General features: G+C 50.1%; 1 protein-coding gene across 11 annotated transcripts in view; it reads right to left on the bottom strand.

Annotated features, from left to right (window-relative positions):
* Positions 1–18,548, bottom strand: part of CUX1 (cut like homeobox 1) — a 372,932-nt gene that overhangs the window by 128,971 nt on the left and 225,413 nt on the right. For all 11 annotated transcript variants that reach the window (XM_027126061.1, XM_027126065.1, XM_027126068.1 and 8 more), the window contains 4 exons: positions 15,432–15,569; positions 10,805–10,928; positions 6,673–6,749; positions 5,147–5,213 (listed from right to left, as the gene is read on the bottom strand). In XM_027126061.1, coding sequence (XP_026981862.1) covers positions 5,147–5,213; positions 6,673–6,749; positions 10,805–10,928; positions 15,432–15,569 — 406 coding nt within the window. The remainder of the gene's footprint in view (positions 1–5,146; positions 5,214–6,672; positions 6,750–10,804; positions 10,929–15,431; positions 15,570–18,548) is intronic.

Genomic DNA, 18,548 nt, shown 5'->3' with positions numbered 1-18,548 from the left:
GAAATGGCTATAATCTGAAACCCTGCAATCCTCTTCCACAGCAACTGTTTTGGCAAGCCCCCCAATGTTCCAACAAATAGTAAACTGTGCTTGCCGTTTGTCTAAGGGACCTTGCATTAATAAACATGAAGAAGAGCACTTTACCTCCCACTCTCAATGACAGGACAAAACAAAGACCAGCTGTATTCATCAATGAGGCCTTGTTCTGCACATAAAGGCTAATTACATTTCGCTTCAAGCCTACACATGGAAAACTTTCCTGCTGCTGTACCCGCCACAGCCAGCCGGGCCGGTCCAGCTGACGCAGGCTGAGGGCTGCACCCAGTCAACGGGGGCTCCCGACGGCCTCGCTGCCTTTGACCTGCAGGCTTCGGTCCCAAGTGGGGGCGGGGATGGTCACCGCAGTGACATCTCCCAGGGACGGACAGGCGACGTGGGCTCTTCCAACCTCCTGTGGAGATGATGCCGTTCAGGCCCGTCTAATTTCAGAAACGCACGCACCCGAGCCCAGGGCAAGCTCGTTGGGAACAGCTTCTACTCGTTGACAATAGAATAGCTTACAGCCATTAGTGACAGTGACCACAGCTGTCACCGTGCTGGGCGCTGCACACACACCTCCTCATTACTCTCCACAGCCACCCGGCGTCCTGACTACTATTATGCCCATTGTACAGGCGAGAAAAGAGAGTCACGGAGGTCAATTAGCTTATCCAGGGACACACAGAGGGTGAGCAGCGGACCCCGGCAATCCACTCAAAGCCCACCTTCCACGGGGCCTCCCCCATCCCCTTCCTGCATTTTCTGTCAACACATTTTTTTAAAAGCCCTCCTTTCGAAGGGAGAAGATAACACTGTTTTGAAATGTTTTAAGACCATTTGTGAGATTTGCCCCTGGGGGGCTTATATTCGTAGGTATTAATGAAAAGCTGTCTAGTCTAAGACAGTGTACGTCAGTCGGGCCGGAAGCAGATGGTAAAGTGACAGACCTTTCCCAGAAAATGAAAGCGGGGAGGAATGCGGAGGGGGCAGCTCCGTGTGGGATGTCCAAGATCGAAGCGATTGTCTCCGAAGTTAAAAGAAAGTAGCAATTATTATCTCAGGCCATTCTCTACATTTTTTGTGGCTTACTTATTCTGGGAACCATTTACAGTAAGGGTTTGGCCCTAGGCTGCCCTGTGGTAGCCGTCCATCTATTTGGGAAATGCCGATCCCCATCCGAGCCTCAGTCCAGCCCCTGCGCCCACCATGCCCACCTGCCCTGGCAGGTCCACCCGCCGGAGCTTGGGGCTGGTCCTCCAGGAGATCGGCCTCGCCGCCTGGTGTTTTCACAGAGGGCGCTCCTCCTTTGCCTCTAGCAACGCCTCAAACCCCTGGTCATCCCTTTCAGGAAGGCTTCCTCCAGTCCCTTCCTTTGGCTCCAGCGGGGTGGGGTCGTGTGCACTGGAGACCCGCCATCCCCGGCGCCAGCTCCCTCTCCCCCTGCCCCTCCCCTGGCCGGGGAGGGGAGGAGGGTAAGGTCAGGGGTTGCTGGCGCTGCCGGGATCCCCATCGCCTCCCAGAGGTCACAGCTCCTCTCCAGGTGGCCCCTCCAAACGGAGGTGGGGTGAGGCCCGGCCAGTGCTCGCTCAGGGTGCCCGGACCCCGCTGGTCTCCCTCGTCCCCGCTGTGTCCACGTTAAACTCTCTTCTGACCGACATAGCTAGAGTGGGCTGTCTTCTGTGGACACCCTGACGGCACAGGTGCTGCGCTAACTAACGTCCCCTCCATCACAGCAGGGGTCACGCTGGCTCACAACAGCTTTTCTCCCCCGCACCCCTCCACCGAGCCTCCCCGAGGAGGCCTCCAGGAATGCTAGCGCCGCTGACGAGTGGCTCTGAGGTGTGCCCATGAGGCTCGCTCTCTCTCTGCGCCCACGTGCACGCCACACCTCTGCCTCCCCGCCTGTCCGTGGAGACAAGGACCTCCTGCTATGGTCACAGGAGGGGACACACCCCGAGAGCACCCATGGCCCCGTCAGCAGTTGGTAACAAGAGCCACAGCCCAGAGGCAAAGCATTTTACGTGACAGAACAACTGACCCCCATGCTTTTTTATTCCATTCTCCGTTTACTCTAGTTCAGTGAAAATGAGCAAGTAACGTGTGGGTTTTCACTCATCTGGATTTGGAGGGAAAAGAAGCTTTCTGGACTCAAGATACGCTGATGTGACGGGAAACAGTCTAGAGACATTTCTCCCCGAGCCCTGTCCACCACCACCGCTTCTCGTCAAAGGCCGGCGGGCTCAGAGTTCAAGGAGAGGTCTGGGGGCAGGAGGCCCGGCCTCTGGTGCTCCCCTGGGTAGCCCTGCTGACGCAGGTGACCCGAGATTTAATGATCTTACCTGTCAGATGACAGAGCTGGCGGCTTAGAAACAGCCCAGGGTCCCTGCATCTATAGATGGTAACTTAGGACAAGACTGAAGACTGAAAATCAGCCCGACATCTCCAGGCACCTCTGACCCCTCCCAGGAAGCAGGATGACCTGGGAGCAGGTGACTGAGCTCTTTGCTGGCTGAGAGGCGGGAATCATCCCCAAGCATCACCCTGGCCCCGAGCACAGGGAGGCAGGGAGAGGGTGGGCACAGGGACAAGATGGCCCCTCCTCCCTCTCTCTGTCTCCCAGGCACTCCTGGCCGCCACGTGCCCTCTCTAGAGAAGACCTACAGCTGTGAGCTGGGGAAGGTTAAGTCCTTCCTAGACGGCTGTTCTCGGTGCCGTTGCTGCCTCGAGCCCTAAGGCACACCAGTTACGTGGACACAAATTTTCTGTGTGGCTTTTTGGAAGGCCAAGAAGGAAGGAAGAAGTTGGGGCTCTCAGCCAGGGCCCAGTACTTAGCCATCATGTGACAGGTGGCATTCCTGGCTGTCAACTCCCAATAGTTTCTGCAGATGCTTGGTGTCACCAGGTGGTAGGTACCCCCCCCACCCCGCGCACGCAGGGAACACGGCGGGAGACACTGGCTTCTGGAAGTTGAGCTCTGGTGACAGTCTCTGAGCAGAGGCTTTCAAAATGGTTTTTGACTGAGATGCACAGGAAGAACTACATTTTATGCGGTGGCTCAATAACTCTGTACTTTCAGATTTACACACGAGCTAAAAGGGTCACAAAACAATGCCTAACTTTACTGTGTGCCACGAGCCATGACATTTTCTATTCTATTCCATTATTTTGTTTTATATTCTATTTATTACCCAACTAGCCAGTCGCCACTCGCTAAAGTGACTTGGCGATTGTGACCCAGTTTGAAAACCATGGGCTTAGACGGGCTTAGAGGTTGCGTTCACAGAAGTTTTTTTAAAGTGTATAATAGAGCCAACTTTGGTTGACTGTAGATATGCAAGATGTATCTATGCCTTTCAGAAAGAGATGTGGTTTAACAAAAATAAATTAACAGAAACTAATGAAATAATCCAATTTATCACCCCCAAAGTCATCATGAATTTTGTCAGCAAGTAAGATGAGGTGGATAAGAGTGAATGAATCAGGGAACTAGCACAGCAACTTCAGATCAAAGTCTTTTAGAAAAGAAATGCTATAAACTTAAGGCTAGAGCTATGTATCAGACTAAAACACTATAATTAAAAAAAATCGAATTTACTGAGAAAAACAACCTACATAGTAGAATAAAGTCCAGGCGGAAACAGTAGAAAAACAAGGATGACACGCGGGCAGAAGAGGGAACCCGCACACGGACACCAAGGAACCCCAGGGTGACAGCAGCTGGCGTGGCGCCTCGGAGGGTACGTCTTGGGAGGTGAGGAACTCTCAGGCTGTGGGCTCAGAGGGGAGGGCAGAGACGCGCGCCTGCCGGCCCACTGACAGTGATGCCCGGGGTCGGAAGCGTTAATACCCAAACCACCAGTTTTCAAAGCGCAATGTTAACGGTCACGGGACCTTAGAACCGGCTCTTTCTGTACCACCTGAAGTCTCATTTCAGCACACCGAGACGGGACAGTGATCTGGCGGGGTCCCCCGGGATTAGACATGCCAACAAGTCAGCCGGAGTCGCCAAGACGGACCAGGATGTTTTAGTCTTTGTGCAGAAGATCTCTGCTCATGATCAAAATTGGTTCTGACCACCAGACCTGGGTAGCTGGGCTCTCAAGATCTCGAGCTGCTAAACAACCCAGAGCAAAGGTCAAGGGCCGCCCTACTGCCCCCTCAACGTGCCCTGAGAGCAGCTGGCCCAGCAGCGACCTCAAAGGCCAAGGGCAAAGGTGATGGGACTGAGGGGTGCGGAGTACCAGAGCCCCACACGGAGCAGGCGCCGGGGAGGAGGGCGACGCTGTTCAGAGCCACCTCCCCACTCGCCGGCGCCCAGAGGCCCGGTGTGAGCACAGCAGGAGATGCTTCTCACTGGAGACACAGCTGTCAGGGCTGGGGTGGGGTGGGCGTTGGGGACGCATGGGCTTCTGGGGGGAGGTGGGACAGGAAGAAGTTGTTCGGACTCTAGCCTGGTGTCGTCAGGGGATGAGCTGTTGCTCCTTTGTCTTTCTTGATTTACGTCAACGTTATTTCTTGCTTCCTGGTGTTCTGCGCGGAGGGTAGGCTAGCCACGGCGTACCCGCAGGGCATCACTGATTCCCTCCCCACAAGACCCTTGTGTGATACACCTGCCCAAAGATACACGCCCCTCTGGGTGTGTCCGCACTCGGACGCCCAGCACCATAAGGTGGGATTTGAACAAATACACCTGTGTGGGAGTGAAGGCACAGGTAAACGGTGATGCTACTGGCGCAGACCAAGCTCCACAAAATGTCCCAAGTACCACATCTTCTCTACACTGACTCTTCTTCAAACTTTCTTAGACAAAGGCACAGTGGTGGCCAGGCTTCACAATAATTAAGGAAAGAAGTTTCAGTTGGAAGGCTTGTTCTGAGAGCACCAGAGAGAGCTTACTGTCACATCTTGGGTTTTAAACTGATGCAAGCAAGTCATGGGAACGACACCCTGTTCCTTACAGCAGCTCAGAGGCCGAACATCTTCGAAACCCCGTACCGCTTTGCAAAGTCAATAAACAGGAGGGTGACGCAGGGAAATCTTTCATGGATTAGCAAAATCGGGTGACACCTGACCAAATGCCAATGGAGGGAGCCAGGCAGAGACTTACTTGGCGGTAATTTCTTCATCATATTTGGTTTTCAGGTCAAATAGTTCTGTTCGAGTTTTTTCCAGCGCTGAAAGGCAGAGGACATAAAACCATAATATACTAATTGTTCACATTAAGTCAGAAAGAAAAAGTATACATGTAATACATTCTCATTTCAAAGGAGGCAAAGATTGCAAAAGTATACACAGCACGGAACAGAAAAATCCCCTTCCACTGCCACCTCACCTCACCCCATGCGCCTCTTCTGAGATAACCACCGTTACTAGTTTATTGTGTAAGTTTCTTGCTTTTAAATAAACTTCCCTATTTTAAAAATATTTCCATACCTAACTGCATACATATTTAAGTGTATGTGTGTGTGTATATATATATTTGACACCCCTCCCCCTTCATAAATAGGATGATACAAAAATCTTCTGAGATTTGCCCTTTGCCCTTAGCAGGCATATGGAAATCTCTCCATGCTGGGACATTGGCAATGACAGTAACAACTTAGCTCTTGTACAGGGCTTGCCACATGCCCGGGGAGTCAGGACACCTAGAAAGGAAGGTGCTGGGTAAAGAGCATGGATGTTTCAACTTCAGATAAACCTCACTCGGCTGGCCTCCCAAGAGACGATTTACATCCACGTCAATACTAAGAGTGTGACTATTTTCCTATACTTCCACCAACATTGTAAATTATCAATTAAAAAAAAAATTCGACAGTCTGACAGGCAAAACAATCTTTTACTGATTTAATTAGCATTTCCCTGCCTGTTCAAAATTAACATTTTTTCATATGTGTATTGGCCGCGTGTACGTCTTCCGCAAACTGCCTGTTTTCATCCTTAGCCCATTGTTCTCCTGGACGGTTTATCTATTTTTTTTTGATTTGTAGGTGAGCTTTACATTCTTTGGATATTATTTGACTGTGAATTTGTTATGATTAGTTTCTCCCACGCTGTCACTTGTGTTTTTTTAAAACTTGGACTCTGATGTCTTCTGATTTTTTTCCCCACATTTAAATTAAATATATAGCGCCATTTCTCTTTCAGAACAAAAAGAAAAAAGGCAGGAAGAAGTTCAAAGAAGCGATAAAAACTCAAGCATAACCTTTTTTGGCATCTAAAGTTTTAAAGGTCTGCTATTACTGTTCTCCTTAACTTCACAGGGTAGAAATAAGGGGTTTTTTTGCCCTCATTATTGCTCCAAACGAGATGTCAGCCCTTGACAGTTCGGTGATTTAGACTTGTTTGTTGGAAAAAGAGCAGGAAGAAAGGATGGCTTGTGGCAGTGATGCAAATGGGATTCAGAGCCTCCCACCTCAACTGCTCAGTGTGGGTGACTCATGCAGTCGAGGTGGGGAGCTGTGGAGGAGGGGGTCTGAGGCACGCTGGGGCGAAGGCTCCCTCCCTCCTCCAGGCTCACCACGGCGGCGGCGGTGACAGGTGTCAGAGGGGACCTGGAGGGACTGGGAGGTGGCGCAAACCTGCCCTAGGTCAGCCCGGCCTGTAGCAGCTTGACCGGCAGGCAGAATAGCACACCTGTTTGCAGAGTCTGGACTTTATGTTCGGCTTCCTCCAGCTTTGAGGTGGTGGACATCTGGGTCTCCTGCAGTTTTCTGAAAAGGAAGAGGAAGAAGCCAGATTGGTCACCTTGTTTAGCAACTCACACACCTTGTGTGTTCTGGAGCTACGGCGATGAGCCATCTTCGCACGGCTGGTGAGAGGCTCGCGGCCGGTTACAACTCGTAATGCCAGGAGCCCTGATGCCTTGCTCTTTAACACCCAGACTTTGTACCCGCACATCACACGAGGGGAGGTGTATTTCCCGTGGGACTTGACGTGAGGCAACTGATCTGGAAGGTTATCCTAAATGTAGCTTGTTCTTGAAATGCCAGATATTAAAAAAAAAAAAAGGAAGAAAAACCATCATCACGCACTCATTGTTTCCTGAAGTTAGCCCAAGAAGAACGATACATTTACATTTTGCTGACACAATGAAGGAATTTGCTGGAATAAAGGATGTACTGAAGAGATTCGACAGCTGTTCCGTTTCTGTTGGAATGGAATGCAAATGGAACTCTAATACCTAATGGGGACATGCGGAATGTTTGCAGCCACATTCCACGTATTTATATTTCCCATGATCTCCAAATGAATTCCCTGGTCAATAAATAGCATTCCTTCCTCCTCATCGGCAGAAAAATCTCTAAAAATAAGTTTATTATTTTTACATCATATGAATATAACACATGCTCTCATAAAGAAGAAACCTGGGAATACGGAAAAGTAGAAATGGTACAGTTAAAAAAGGCACCCAAATTTATGGAAATCTATGGAAAAGCACTGCTTGCGCTTGCATATATTTCAATTATAAAACTAATAAATGCTCTGCGTTAAAAAAAAACAAAAAAACCCACCACCACAAATACCATAAGAGCATGGAAGGTAAAATGTCCTTTCCCTTGGGCTCCACCGGCACTCCTCAAAGTTCTTTTGTAGCTCTCTAGAATTTTTCTTTACTTTTTTTTTTAATACAATAAAGGGCTTCCTCATTTTTTTTTCTTTTTTTAAAATAAATTTATTTATTTATTTTATTTTTGGCTGCGTTGGGTCTTTGTTGGGGCGTGCGGGCTTTTTCTAGCTGTGGAGAGCTCTTTGTTGCGGTGTGCGGGCTTCTCACTGCAGTGGCTTCTTTTGTTGCGGAGCACAGGCTCCAGGTGCGTGGGCTTCAGTAGCTGTGGCTCGCGGGCTCAGTGGCTGTGGCTCGCGGGCTCTAGAGCGCAGGCTCAGCAGTTGTGGCGCACGGGCTTAGTTGCTCCGCGGCATGTGGGATCTTCCTGGATCAGGGCTCGAACCCGTGTTCCCTGCATTGGCAGGTGGATTCTTAACCACTGCGCCACCAGGGAAGTCCTAGAATTTTTCCATACGTATAGAAATACAATGTAATATGTAACATACTGTAGCATAATATAAACTCAGATGTGATATATTATAGTGTAATAAACACTCCCCGCCCCTTTCTTTTAATACTAAAGAGATCAGAGCACACATGGTATCCTGCAGCTAGCTTCTTCACTTATCTCCGTACTGTGGAACTGTTCTACCCCAGCATATATAGTTCGTCCTCATTCTTATTAAACAACTGACTTAACCAAGCCTCTATGGACACTTAGATGGTTTACCACCCCTTTCCACTGAACAATTCCACAATGATCATCATAGGTACTGGTGCATAATTCTGACAATGAATCTGTTGGATAAAATTCTAACAGAGGAACTACACTGGTGAAAGGGTATGTGCAACTGTTTTTGTTGTTTTGATAGATATTGAGAAACTTTCCAACAAAAAGCCTCACCAGTTTAAACTCTTGCCAACAGCATTTGAGAGTGTTCTGCTGTGCCAACACTGGATAAAATTAAACTTAGTTTTAGTCTGGAGTAAAGCTGAGAATTTCTCTTTGTATGAACTGTCTGCTCAACTCCTTTACCCATTTTTTGCAGCGCTGGGTTTTTTTCTTATTAATTTGTAAGAGTTCTTTGTTTATAAAGAAAATTAGCCCTTTTTCTTATGTGGTGCAAATATTTCTTCCCAGATTTTTGATGGTTTAAAAATGTTGTCCACTGTTACTTGTTTTCAAAAGTCTGTGTGAAATTTTAGGCAGCTGTATTTATATAGCTTTTCTTTTATGTTTAGAAAGATCTCTCGATTCCAAAATTATTAAAAACAAAGTAAATGCGCACGTTTTCTTCCAATATGTACGTGATTTAATCATTAATACTTAAATCCTAATCTGTTTCAATTTTTTGGTGTAAAGAATGAGATAAAGATCTAGCTTCATCCCCCACCCCCAGTGGTCAGTTATTTGCATCTTTTAATATAATCAATCCTTTCACCTAGTTTGAAAAATCAACTTAATAATATTAAAGTCCTATAGAAATTTATTTCCCTACTTTTGTAACGCATAAGTTTGCTCTCTGCAGATGTAATCACGCTGTCTATAATTCAGTATCACGCATTTTTCACTTCGCATTATGCTCGATACATTTCTGGTATAATTGCAAATTCAACAAAACTATTATTTTATAATGGCTGTATAACGTTCCCGTTAGGGGTGGACACTTTTACGCACCCATTTCCTGTTGGCAAGGCATTTCAGTGGCTTGCATTCCCCCCGCCCCTCCCTCATCAGTAATATGGTGAGAAATCTCTTTGGGCACAGAGTGCTTTCCTAGGAGACATATTTAGTGCCAGTTCCACGTCTGCTGGGTCAAGAACCCACATCTGCTGGGTCACAGAACCCCGACTCTGTGGGGCTCACTTTCTTCCCAGGGGCTGTACCCAGCCCTGCTCTCCCAGCAGCGTAGATGCGACATCCCCTGTAGATCTGGGCTTGGCCCCGAGGGACTGGCTTTGGTCCTGCAGTGAGGGCTTTGGGAGGCCAAGTCTGAGCGCAAAGGGAGGCCAGGGCCATAGCGGTGGGTCAGGCTCTGCCCCCACCTCTGGGTACCTCGCTGGGAGAGTGTGGGCAGGTACCTAATCTGTAAAATGAGATGGTCTGCTCCACAGGTCTATCCTGGGCACTTGCTGAGACAACATCTCGAGAGGGCCGGGCAATGAGTGTAGCGGGCATTCTTCTTCTTTTCTAAATGAAGCCAGTTTAACGGTGGCCCAGAGAGATGCCCGAGATCTCCACGGAGCCTGCCTCATAGAAGTCCGAGCAGCTGCATTCCAAGTCCACGGGAAACACCCACAAAACCCCACCACGGGGCCTGCCTCTTAACTTGTAACCAGACTTTTAGTGCCTCTCGTTAATGGACTCACGTTTCTTCATGACAGGCTTAGATTTTTAAACCTTAGCTTCACCAGAGTTCTGAGAGATCTGACTTAATGCAGTTTGAATTGGTAAGTGCGACACTCCTATGGTTTTTATAAGAAATCTAACTTTCATTAAGTCATCACACTAGTGAAAAAGCAACTCATTATTTGTGGCAAAGTTTTGGGGGAAGCAGGCCCGTGGAAACCTAACACTCACAGCCCTTGGATGGTGCATTAAGATATCTTGCTGATACTAACTCCTTGGTGTATGGAGCACTGTGAGGTAATGAAAAGAGGCAAGAGACAAAAAAAATTAAAAAAAAAAAAGATATTGTGTGTGTGTGTGTGTGTGTGTGTGTGTGAGAGAGAGAGAGAGAGAGAGAGACAGACAGACAGACAGACAGACAGAGATGTTAAATATCAAAATTCACTTAAGAAGGTATCAGGAGCTCAGCATCGCCCTGGGTTCCCAGAGAAGACACACGGCAGGGGACGGTCCCACCCGTCTCATCTTACCTCGGGTACCACCCCTATGTGCCAACCACACACATTTTGTGCTCAAGCCCCGGCACCATGTGGCCCCGACAGACACGCCCTTTGACACACCTGACACTACCCACCAAAGGGAAAGACTGGTACATTTCACTCAAGGTCATCTCACAATCTCACAAATTACAGAACAGGGGACACCTTTGTTTTTCAAACAAAATTGTGCCTTAGAGCCCCTAGGATTTTGGTTTCCAACCTGGGCTTATTTCACAGGTCCATTTAAAAAAAGCTGTCTTGTGATGTGAAGTGTACAAGTAAAACGTTACGTCAGCACGCCAGTGCGTGCAGATCCCAACACGTGCTCACCTCTCCTTTTCTGCAAAATCATTTTGTAACTTTTGTTCCTTTTCGAGAGCTATGGTCTCGGCTTGGTTCTTCAGAGTCTGTTCATATTCTCGGATTTTCTCTTTAAGTGCTTTTATCGTTACCTCTGCAGAAGGGGGAAAAAAATACTCCAGTAAGAGAAGCATGGTTCCATGTGGCTATATATACTAGGCTTTCATAACCTAGGAGGATTGGTGTGTTTTAAACTTTAGCTCTTCAACTCTGACACAAAATCAATGGTTACAAGTCCCTTCGGAGACCTTTTACTCCCTAAATGTTAAATTGAACTTTAAACATTTAGGTTGAGGAGGATCAATGGATTTTGCTGGGAAGAAGAACTATGTCTCTCTAATACAACTTAAGAAAAAGAGGGGGGAAATCAACGGTAAAATACAGTATCATCCTATCGACGAGGCTTCAATTAGTCCTCTACTGAGGGGAGATTAATAACATTTTAGTGTGGGTTTAAGTACTTTCTTACAAAGAAAACGGTTCATAATTGTGCGTACATTTTGGAAGAAGCCTACTGACCTCCCTGGCCATGGGCTGCAGCTTTGCTGTTTCCCAAGTGATGAGACACACGGTGCGCTAAGTGGATGGGGCACCTGTCTCCTCGGCTGGAAGGGACCAGCCCCAGAGCCTGGGTGCTGAGAGCACCCTCCACCGGGGCCAGAGTCTGGCAGACCCAGGCTGCGTGTGCAGAACCGATGACGGGCCCAGGGGAGCCGCAGCTGAGGGAGGGGGAGTGCCAGAGGCGTGGGAAGCAGTGCTGTGTGACGAAGCCCTGCAGTGCCCGGTGTTCAGGACGCAGGGTCCCTTGGGGGTCAGGGCCGCCCCTGGAAAGCCCAGGTTCCCCCACCACCAAGTGCGTGTTTACAGCAGTTGCTTCAGTGACCCAAAATAGGAACACAAGAGCAGATGCAACGAACAGGGCAGGGTCCTAACTCAGACTCGTAAGTGGCTCTAGGGTGGGACCACTCCACCTGCTCCTGCCCCATTCACCCCCACCCCCCTGGGCGGGCCAGCCAGCCCCAGGCAGAGCACCGAGGCCCCGGCTCCAAGGCTGGTGGAGCTCTTGGGGGACCGCACCTGCCCGGGCGTGGGTCCATCTCGTGGGAGGCAAGGCTGAGTTTCTTGGTCGTCCCAGCACCTGACACAGTGGGTGCTCGGAAAGTGGCTGAGGCATGAGGCTGGGCTGAGCAGGGTGAGGCCTCGACGGGGCTGTGACAACGGGGCTCCAGGCCCACGCGACAATGTCGCCTGCCAGGTCTCTGCCCATGTAAGTGCTTGGACTGGCGGCCCTTGTTCCTTCGGGCTGTAACTCACGTCAGCTTCTGCTCCCTGAGCTGCACGGACACGCCGGGCCAAACGGGAGCCAGGCAGCCGGGCATTTGTACCCATGTGGCTTGGTGCATAAAAGCTAGAGGCTCTTTCGTTAAGATAAGAAACTGGCCTTTTTCATCCAGTGGAACCAGAGGGTTCTCCTCAGAGGAGGAGAGAGGGAATTAAGACCAATGACCTTGGCAGGGCATTTGAGAGACGAACAGGGGGCTTCCTGCCTCTCGGGCTGGGTGTTTGGGGCCTGGAAGAAACGCTCTGTGAGCACAATGGTTAACGTGGAGTGACGGGGCCCAGGCTGGGAGGGAGCGGAACACGTCCAAAGCGGACACGACAGGTCACCTCTGGAAACATCTGCACATTCTTTTTAGTCGATGGTCAGTGCGGCTGTAAACACGCAGCATTTCTGCCTTGAGCAATGGGTTGGAAACATCTGGGCAGCCCCTGGGCCCTGGTGCTCAACCCAATGGGTTTCTCAGTGTGACCCATCTATGCTCCTTCCAGAGGAGTTTGGGGCACTAGCCTGGGGCTCCCACTCTGTCTGGTGGGGATCTGCCTTCAACGACAGATGCGTTGCCTGCGGGTGACACCTGTCAGAGAGCCAGCTCATGATCAAAGTAGGGTCACATCCAGCCCAGGTGGGCTGCTCAGTGAGCCAGGGGCGGATTTGTCCTGGAGCCTCGGTCTCTCCTCTGGCACCTGGGCCCAGGTCCAGGACATTGCCCCTCCGTGTGAGCAGGGGAGAAGGGAGAGCGGCGTGGAGGAGAGGACACCAAAGACCTCTGCTCCCACGGGCTGTGCCTGGGCCCCGTTCACTCACCTTTACATGGAGTGGGGGAGAGTTACAGCATGTGATAAAGAAACTCCTGTCCTGCTCTAACATTTGATCCATCCACACTACAGCCGTGATGACTAAAACAAGTGATGTGCGCCTCAACCCCTTCCAAATTCAAATCATTTTTATACTGGGGAGAGAAGAGAGGAAAGCGCATGTTCCTGGCAGCGGGAAATCGGTAAAGACGCCAATAAACAAAGAGAAGGACGGGGGGCGACTTCCGGAAAAAGCCACAGCGCTGAGGTAAGAGCAGCTGGTATTTGCTGAGTGTTGGGAACAGCGCATCTCATCTGATCCTACAACAGCCCTTCAGGGTTAGTACGAGAATTCTGCCCCCACCCAAGAAAACGAGGCTTCAACAATGTGAGACCACTTGCTCCAGGTCACACAGCGAAGTGGTGGCAACCAAGGGACCCCGGCCCGGTCTGCTGGCCTTTGGAGCCTTTGTTCTTGAGTCTTGGACTCTGCATTTCTTTCTCTCGCTCTCCCTTTTTTTTCTTTTTTTTTTTGCCACGCCACGTGGCTTGTGGGATCTTAGTTCCCCAACCAGGGATCGAACCCGTGCCCCCTACAGTGAAAGCGCCAAGTCCAGTCCTAACCAGTGGACAGCCAGGGAAGTCCCTTAGGCTCTGCATTTCATTTAGAAATGTCCATCAGGTGAGGCCTTCGGGGAGGCAATGACCCTGCACTGGGCAACTGGCCCTGGGGCGCTGACAGAACAGAGGGGGGAGGGCGACCGCACCCTACAACAAAAGCAAATCCAGCTGAAGGAGACCCAAGCGGTGGAGCTGCCAAAACAAGATGCCGGAGGCCACTGGAAGGAAATGTGCAGAACCAGAATCCACAGGTTCTCTTTCCCCTGGGCGCTGGGTGATTCTGACCAGAGCCAAGTCCTGCAGGGGGAAGGGAGCATTTCTCTCACTGGACCCCAAGCTCCTAAGTCCTCACCTCGCTCCCCAGCAGGACCAAACTGTCCCTTGTGTCCCACAGGCTCACAGCTCCCTGTGGGCCAGAACGAGGTGGCATCCCCGAGGAAGGGGCCCTCGGGCCTGCCGTCCTCACTGCCCAGGCCTGGACCTTCCTGCCTCTTCCCGGGTCCTTTCCGCGCACGACCCCTCCTTGCCAGCCGGTGTCCAAAGGTCTCAAAACCCAAGGATGCTTTTTTTTTTTCTTTTTTTTTTTTTGCGGTACGCGGGCCTCTCACTGCTGTGGCCTCTCCCGTTGCGGAGCACAGGCTCCGTACGCGCAGGCTCAGCGGCCCTGGCTCATGGGCCCAGCTGCTCCACGGCATGTGGGATCTTCCCGGACCGGGGCATGAACCCGTGTCCCCTGCATCGGCAGGCGGACTCTCAACGACTGCGCCACCAGGGAAGCCCCAAGGATGCTTTTAACAGTCGTCATCAGGGACTTCCCTGGTGGCACAGTAGTTAAGAATCCACCTGCCAACGCAGGCGACACAGGTTCGATCCCTGGTCTTGGAAGATCCCACATACCTCGGGGCAACTAAGCCTGGGCGCCACAACTACTGAAGCCCATGTGCCATAGAGCCCGTGCACAACAACGAAGACCCAGCACAGCAAAAAAAAAAAAATCATCATCAGGTAATTCTTTCTCCAGCCCTCAGAAGTCCCCCAAGCCGTTTGCTCTCTTTTCTGTCACCTTCCTCACCCACACCCCCAACAAAACCAAACAGGCCCACTTCTACTTGGACTTGGCTGAGAAGCCTACAGCGGCTGTCAGATGGGGCCGTGATTTTCCTCAAGACGAGGAAGCCACGAGGTTCCCGACTGGGACACGTCTGGATTTTAGGTGTGGGAGAGATTTCTTTGTTCTTCCCTGACAGGAAAAGCCAGGCGACCTTTGCCCTCTTTCCTTGTTGCCAGAAAGCTGTTTTGTTTTCCTTCGTTAACTTCGTCACGAATAGGTGACAGTGACCAGGACGCCACGGGGCTTACGCGTGGGGATGTGGAGGCTGCGCCTAAAGCCTTACTGTATGGCCTCAGTTATTAAAGGACTTACTGGCTGTGACCCTTTGATCATAAGCTGGCTCTCTGACAGGTGTCACCCGCAGGCAGCGCATCCATCTTTGAAAAGGCAGATCCTATCACATGATGATTCAGGAAGAACTTTAGAACTTTAACAGAATCCTGATCCGTCCGGAGGGAGGGCAGTACAATCATACGCAGTCGTTTTGCAGAGGTAAAGTTTTCCTTCTCAATTGCTAAGCATTATTATTATCTCTCTTTCATGACTCTGATTCTTGCCCCACCCGGACTTTATGATGAAGGTGACAATCAGAGCTAGTTCCCACAGTATGGGGAAGGCAATTAAAAAAGAAAGAAAGAAAGAAAAGGAAAAAGAAGAAAGAAAGAAAAGGAAAAAGAGAAGAAAAGGAAAAGAAAGAAAACGCCAGGAACAAGTACATTTTCCACCAACCTTGATTTTTCACTTCAGCAAATTCCTTGTTGTATTCTTCGAGAGTTTCCCTAAGTTTCTGGTTCTCTGTTTCAATGTCGTGTAGGCGCTGCACTTTGAGCTGGAGCTGCTGCCCGAGGTCCAGAGCCGGAACAGGATCTGCACGAGAGGGAAACACACGTCACCCCCCTCTGGACACATTCGAGCCACCTTCCTGGCCTCGAGGAGGCTGGGAGTAGGTCACCCAGCTCCCAGGGAGTCAGCTCCCCAAGGCCCCGCGGCTGGGTGGACTGGGTGCTTCTCTGCGGCTGCTAAGGGATGTGCACGCAGACCGACCCAGTACATGAAAACGGGGTGGGAATGGCCACGGGCTCCCTGGGATTTGCCCACTTCCCTGGCCTAATGTGACACTTAAAGGATTTTCCATTCCCTGATCTGATAAGAAGAAAGATACACTCGGCGGCAAGGGGAGGAGCCCGGGAAAATCACCTATCACCTAGCGCCCACGCGGAGGAAGCAGCGAGTGGGAAGGTGTCGAAGGCCTCAAGTTTCCAATAATTCTTAAGAATTTGGAAATAACACCTGATACCCGGAGAGCGTCTGGCCATCACAGAACACTTTTATGGACATTTTCTCACTTGAGCCCCAGGACACTCCTGGGAGAGAGATGTGACACACAGATCATGTTCCTTTCACAGAAGAGGGAACTAAAGCTCATTGAGGCGGGGTGATGGGCCCAGGTTACCGGCTGGTTAGCTGGGCAGAGAGATCTCAAACCCAAGTCTGTGAGATCCAGTGACTGTCCTTCCAAAGAGGAAGGTCCCCTGAGGGGGCGGGCTCCCCTTTCTGTCACGGCCCCCCTTTACTGATGAAGGATGCTCAGGAAAGAGTCAGGGCTTACCAGCTAGTGATCTAAAGATGGGAGAACCCCGGGTTTCTGCTCTCGGTGGTTCTGTCTTTCCTCAGAGGCACAGCTGGTGACCCAGCTACTGTGACCCGTCCTGCGCCAGCAGGCCAGCCAGCCAGGAGGCCACCACACTCCTGGTTATAGTACAAACAGCAGGAGAAGGGCATCTGGGCCAGTCATGAGAGGTCCTGCAGCCAATTCAATGTGCTCTCCACCATCAGATTCACTTACAGAAAAACTGGATTTGTGAGGGGAACCACTGACCGAAACCGCCCACCCTGGCCAGGCACAACAGTAGCCACTCGCATGAGTTCTCTTACAACGGGAGGTCCTGGTAAGGAATGCGGAACTAACAAGCTACCACCAACCGGAAGAATTCGGGCAAGGTCAAAAGGAGAGAGGAGACGCCAGTCCTTAAGTCCCACCAGCCTCCCAGAATCCTTGCTGGAATCCATCTTGGCTGAGCGACGGATGTGCTACCAGGAAGGACCCTGAGTCAGAGCGACTGGCCAGAGACAACCCGGAAACTCACCCCATCACCATAAAACCTGAGACTGCGAGCCACGTGGCAGAGCAGTGCTCCGGGGTTCCCTGTCCCTCTGCTCTCCGCCCGGACGCCCCTTCCCAATAAAGTCTCTGGCTTTGCCAGCACCTGTGTCTCCTCGGACAATTCATTTCCGAGTGTTAGACAAGAGCCCACTCTCGGGCCATGGAAGGGGTCCCCTTTCCTGCAACAGATTTGGACCTAAAATCGGACACTGCAGATGTGGAATTCGGGGTACAGGCGCGGACTTTGCCTTTACCATTCATTCAGCACAAAATGGAGAGACATTCAATGTTCTTCTGGCATCAGCTGGGTCTTTATTTTTATTTCTGCTGCACTTATAATCCACCTGCCGGGCCCCAGTGGGGCACTTCCTCTGGGACTCTGGGGCCCCGTCGGAGTAGAAGCATCCCCGAGTCTGCTGGGCTTAGAAGAGATTACGGAAGGTATTTCTGGTATGGACGCCAGCATCACTTGTGAGACGGCTGCGAAGATTTAGTCTCCGGTTGAGGAATGCTAAACACAGAGCCCAGTGGATCAACAAGGGTATATATCCAGGCGCGCACTGAATTTTCAAATACCAGAGCAGTTCATTTTTCAGACCACCCTTGGTTCCTGGAGACGAGGGCTCCGTCTACCACGCCTCAGTCGGCGGGGCCACCAGGAGCCAGGAGCGCTTTGAGGAGCCAGCGTCTTGGAGGGGTTTACAAAAGGCAGGCCCCGCGGCACGTCCAGCACAGCATTTAGCACCGCCCATCACGCGAAACCCCGGCAGCCGGGCACTGATTCTGTGCGTATATACAGTTTATGACTACCTCATTGCCTTCTCATTTGTGGCCTCTCATTATTATTTTTATCAGCATTGAAATATTTATATTAAATTAGATTTCAAAAGCTATTTCGGGGAGACGGTTCCCTGTAAGTAGGAGCGGTAATAGCGCTACAGAATGAACATCCTCAGAGCATTCCAGGTGCAGCTTTTTTTTTTTTTTTTTTTTTTTTTAATTTCAGTATCTTCCCTGGACACCTTCCCACCCCCACTCCTCTTCCCACTCCCCACATGGCCTTATGCTGGGCAAATGACGTGAAGGAGATAAAAGAGAGTATTGCCCGTGGCCCCGTCCATGTAGAACGACAGCTTTAACTTGAAACAGGGGTCAGGGAAGAACTGAGGAGAAGGAGAGCCACTGTGTTTCTATAGAATTCTATGAATGTTCATCGCTGTAGGTTTCCCAGCACAACTGCCAGTACAAATTATATTTTAAAGAGCTAAGCTAGTATGCTGCCCTCCATCCCCCAAATTTCTCTTGACAACTTTTCCAGTCCATTCCTTTTAAGAGGCCAGGACCCACTGTGTCTGCTTCGAATAAAAAATAGTTTCCCTCGTTAGATTCAGCAAGGAATTCAGTAACATGTAAAAATAATACGCACATTATCAAGTGAATGGTAACTAGGACCTTTAGACAAATTTTCAAAGTATTATATTGTAAATGAAAATTCTGGCAATCTTGTAATTATTCATTACGGCATATATATTTAATTGAACATGATTAAAGGTTAATGCCTAAGTAGCAGAACTGGTCATAGAATAAAGAATGAACTGAATGTTCAAAAATCTCTATGTATTAAACTTCAAACTTTACTACAGTACAGTTGAATGACTCAACGCCTACAGCATTTGAATATC

The sequence above is a fragment of the Aethalodelphis obliquidens genome, unplaced genomic scaffold (genome assembly GCF_003676395.1).
Source record: "Aethalodelphis obliquidens isolate GAN/ISIS:26980383/991018 unplaced genomic scaffold, ASM367639v1 scaffold30, whole genome shotgun sequence".
Lineage (NCBI taxonomy): Eukaryota > Metazoa > Chordata > Mammalia > Artiodactyla > Delphinidae > Aethalodelphis > Aethalodelphis obliquidens.
This window is presented reverse-complemented; position numbering and strand designations above follow the sequence as displayed.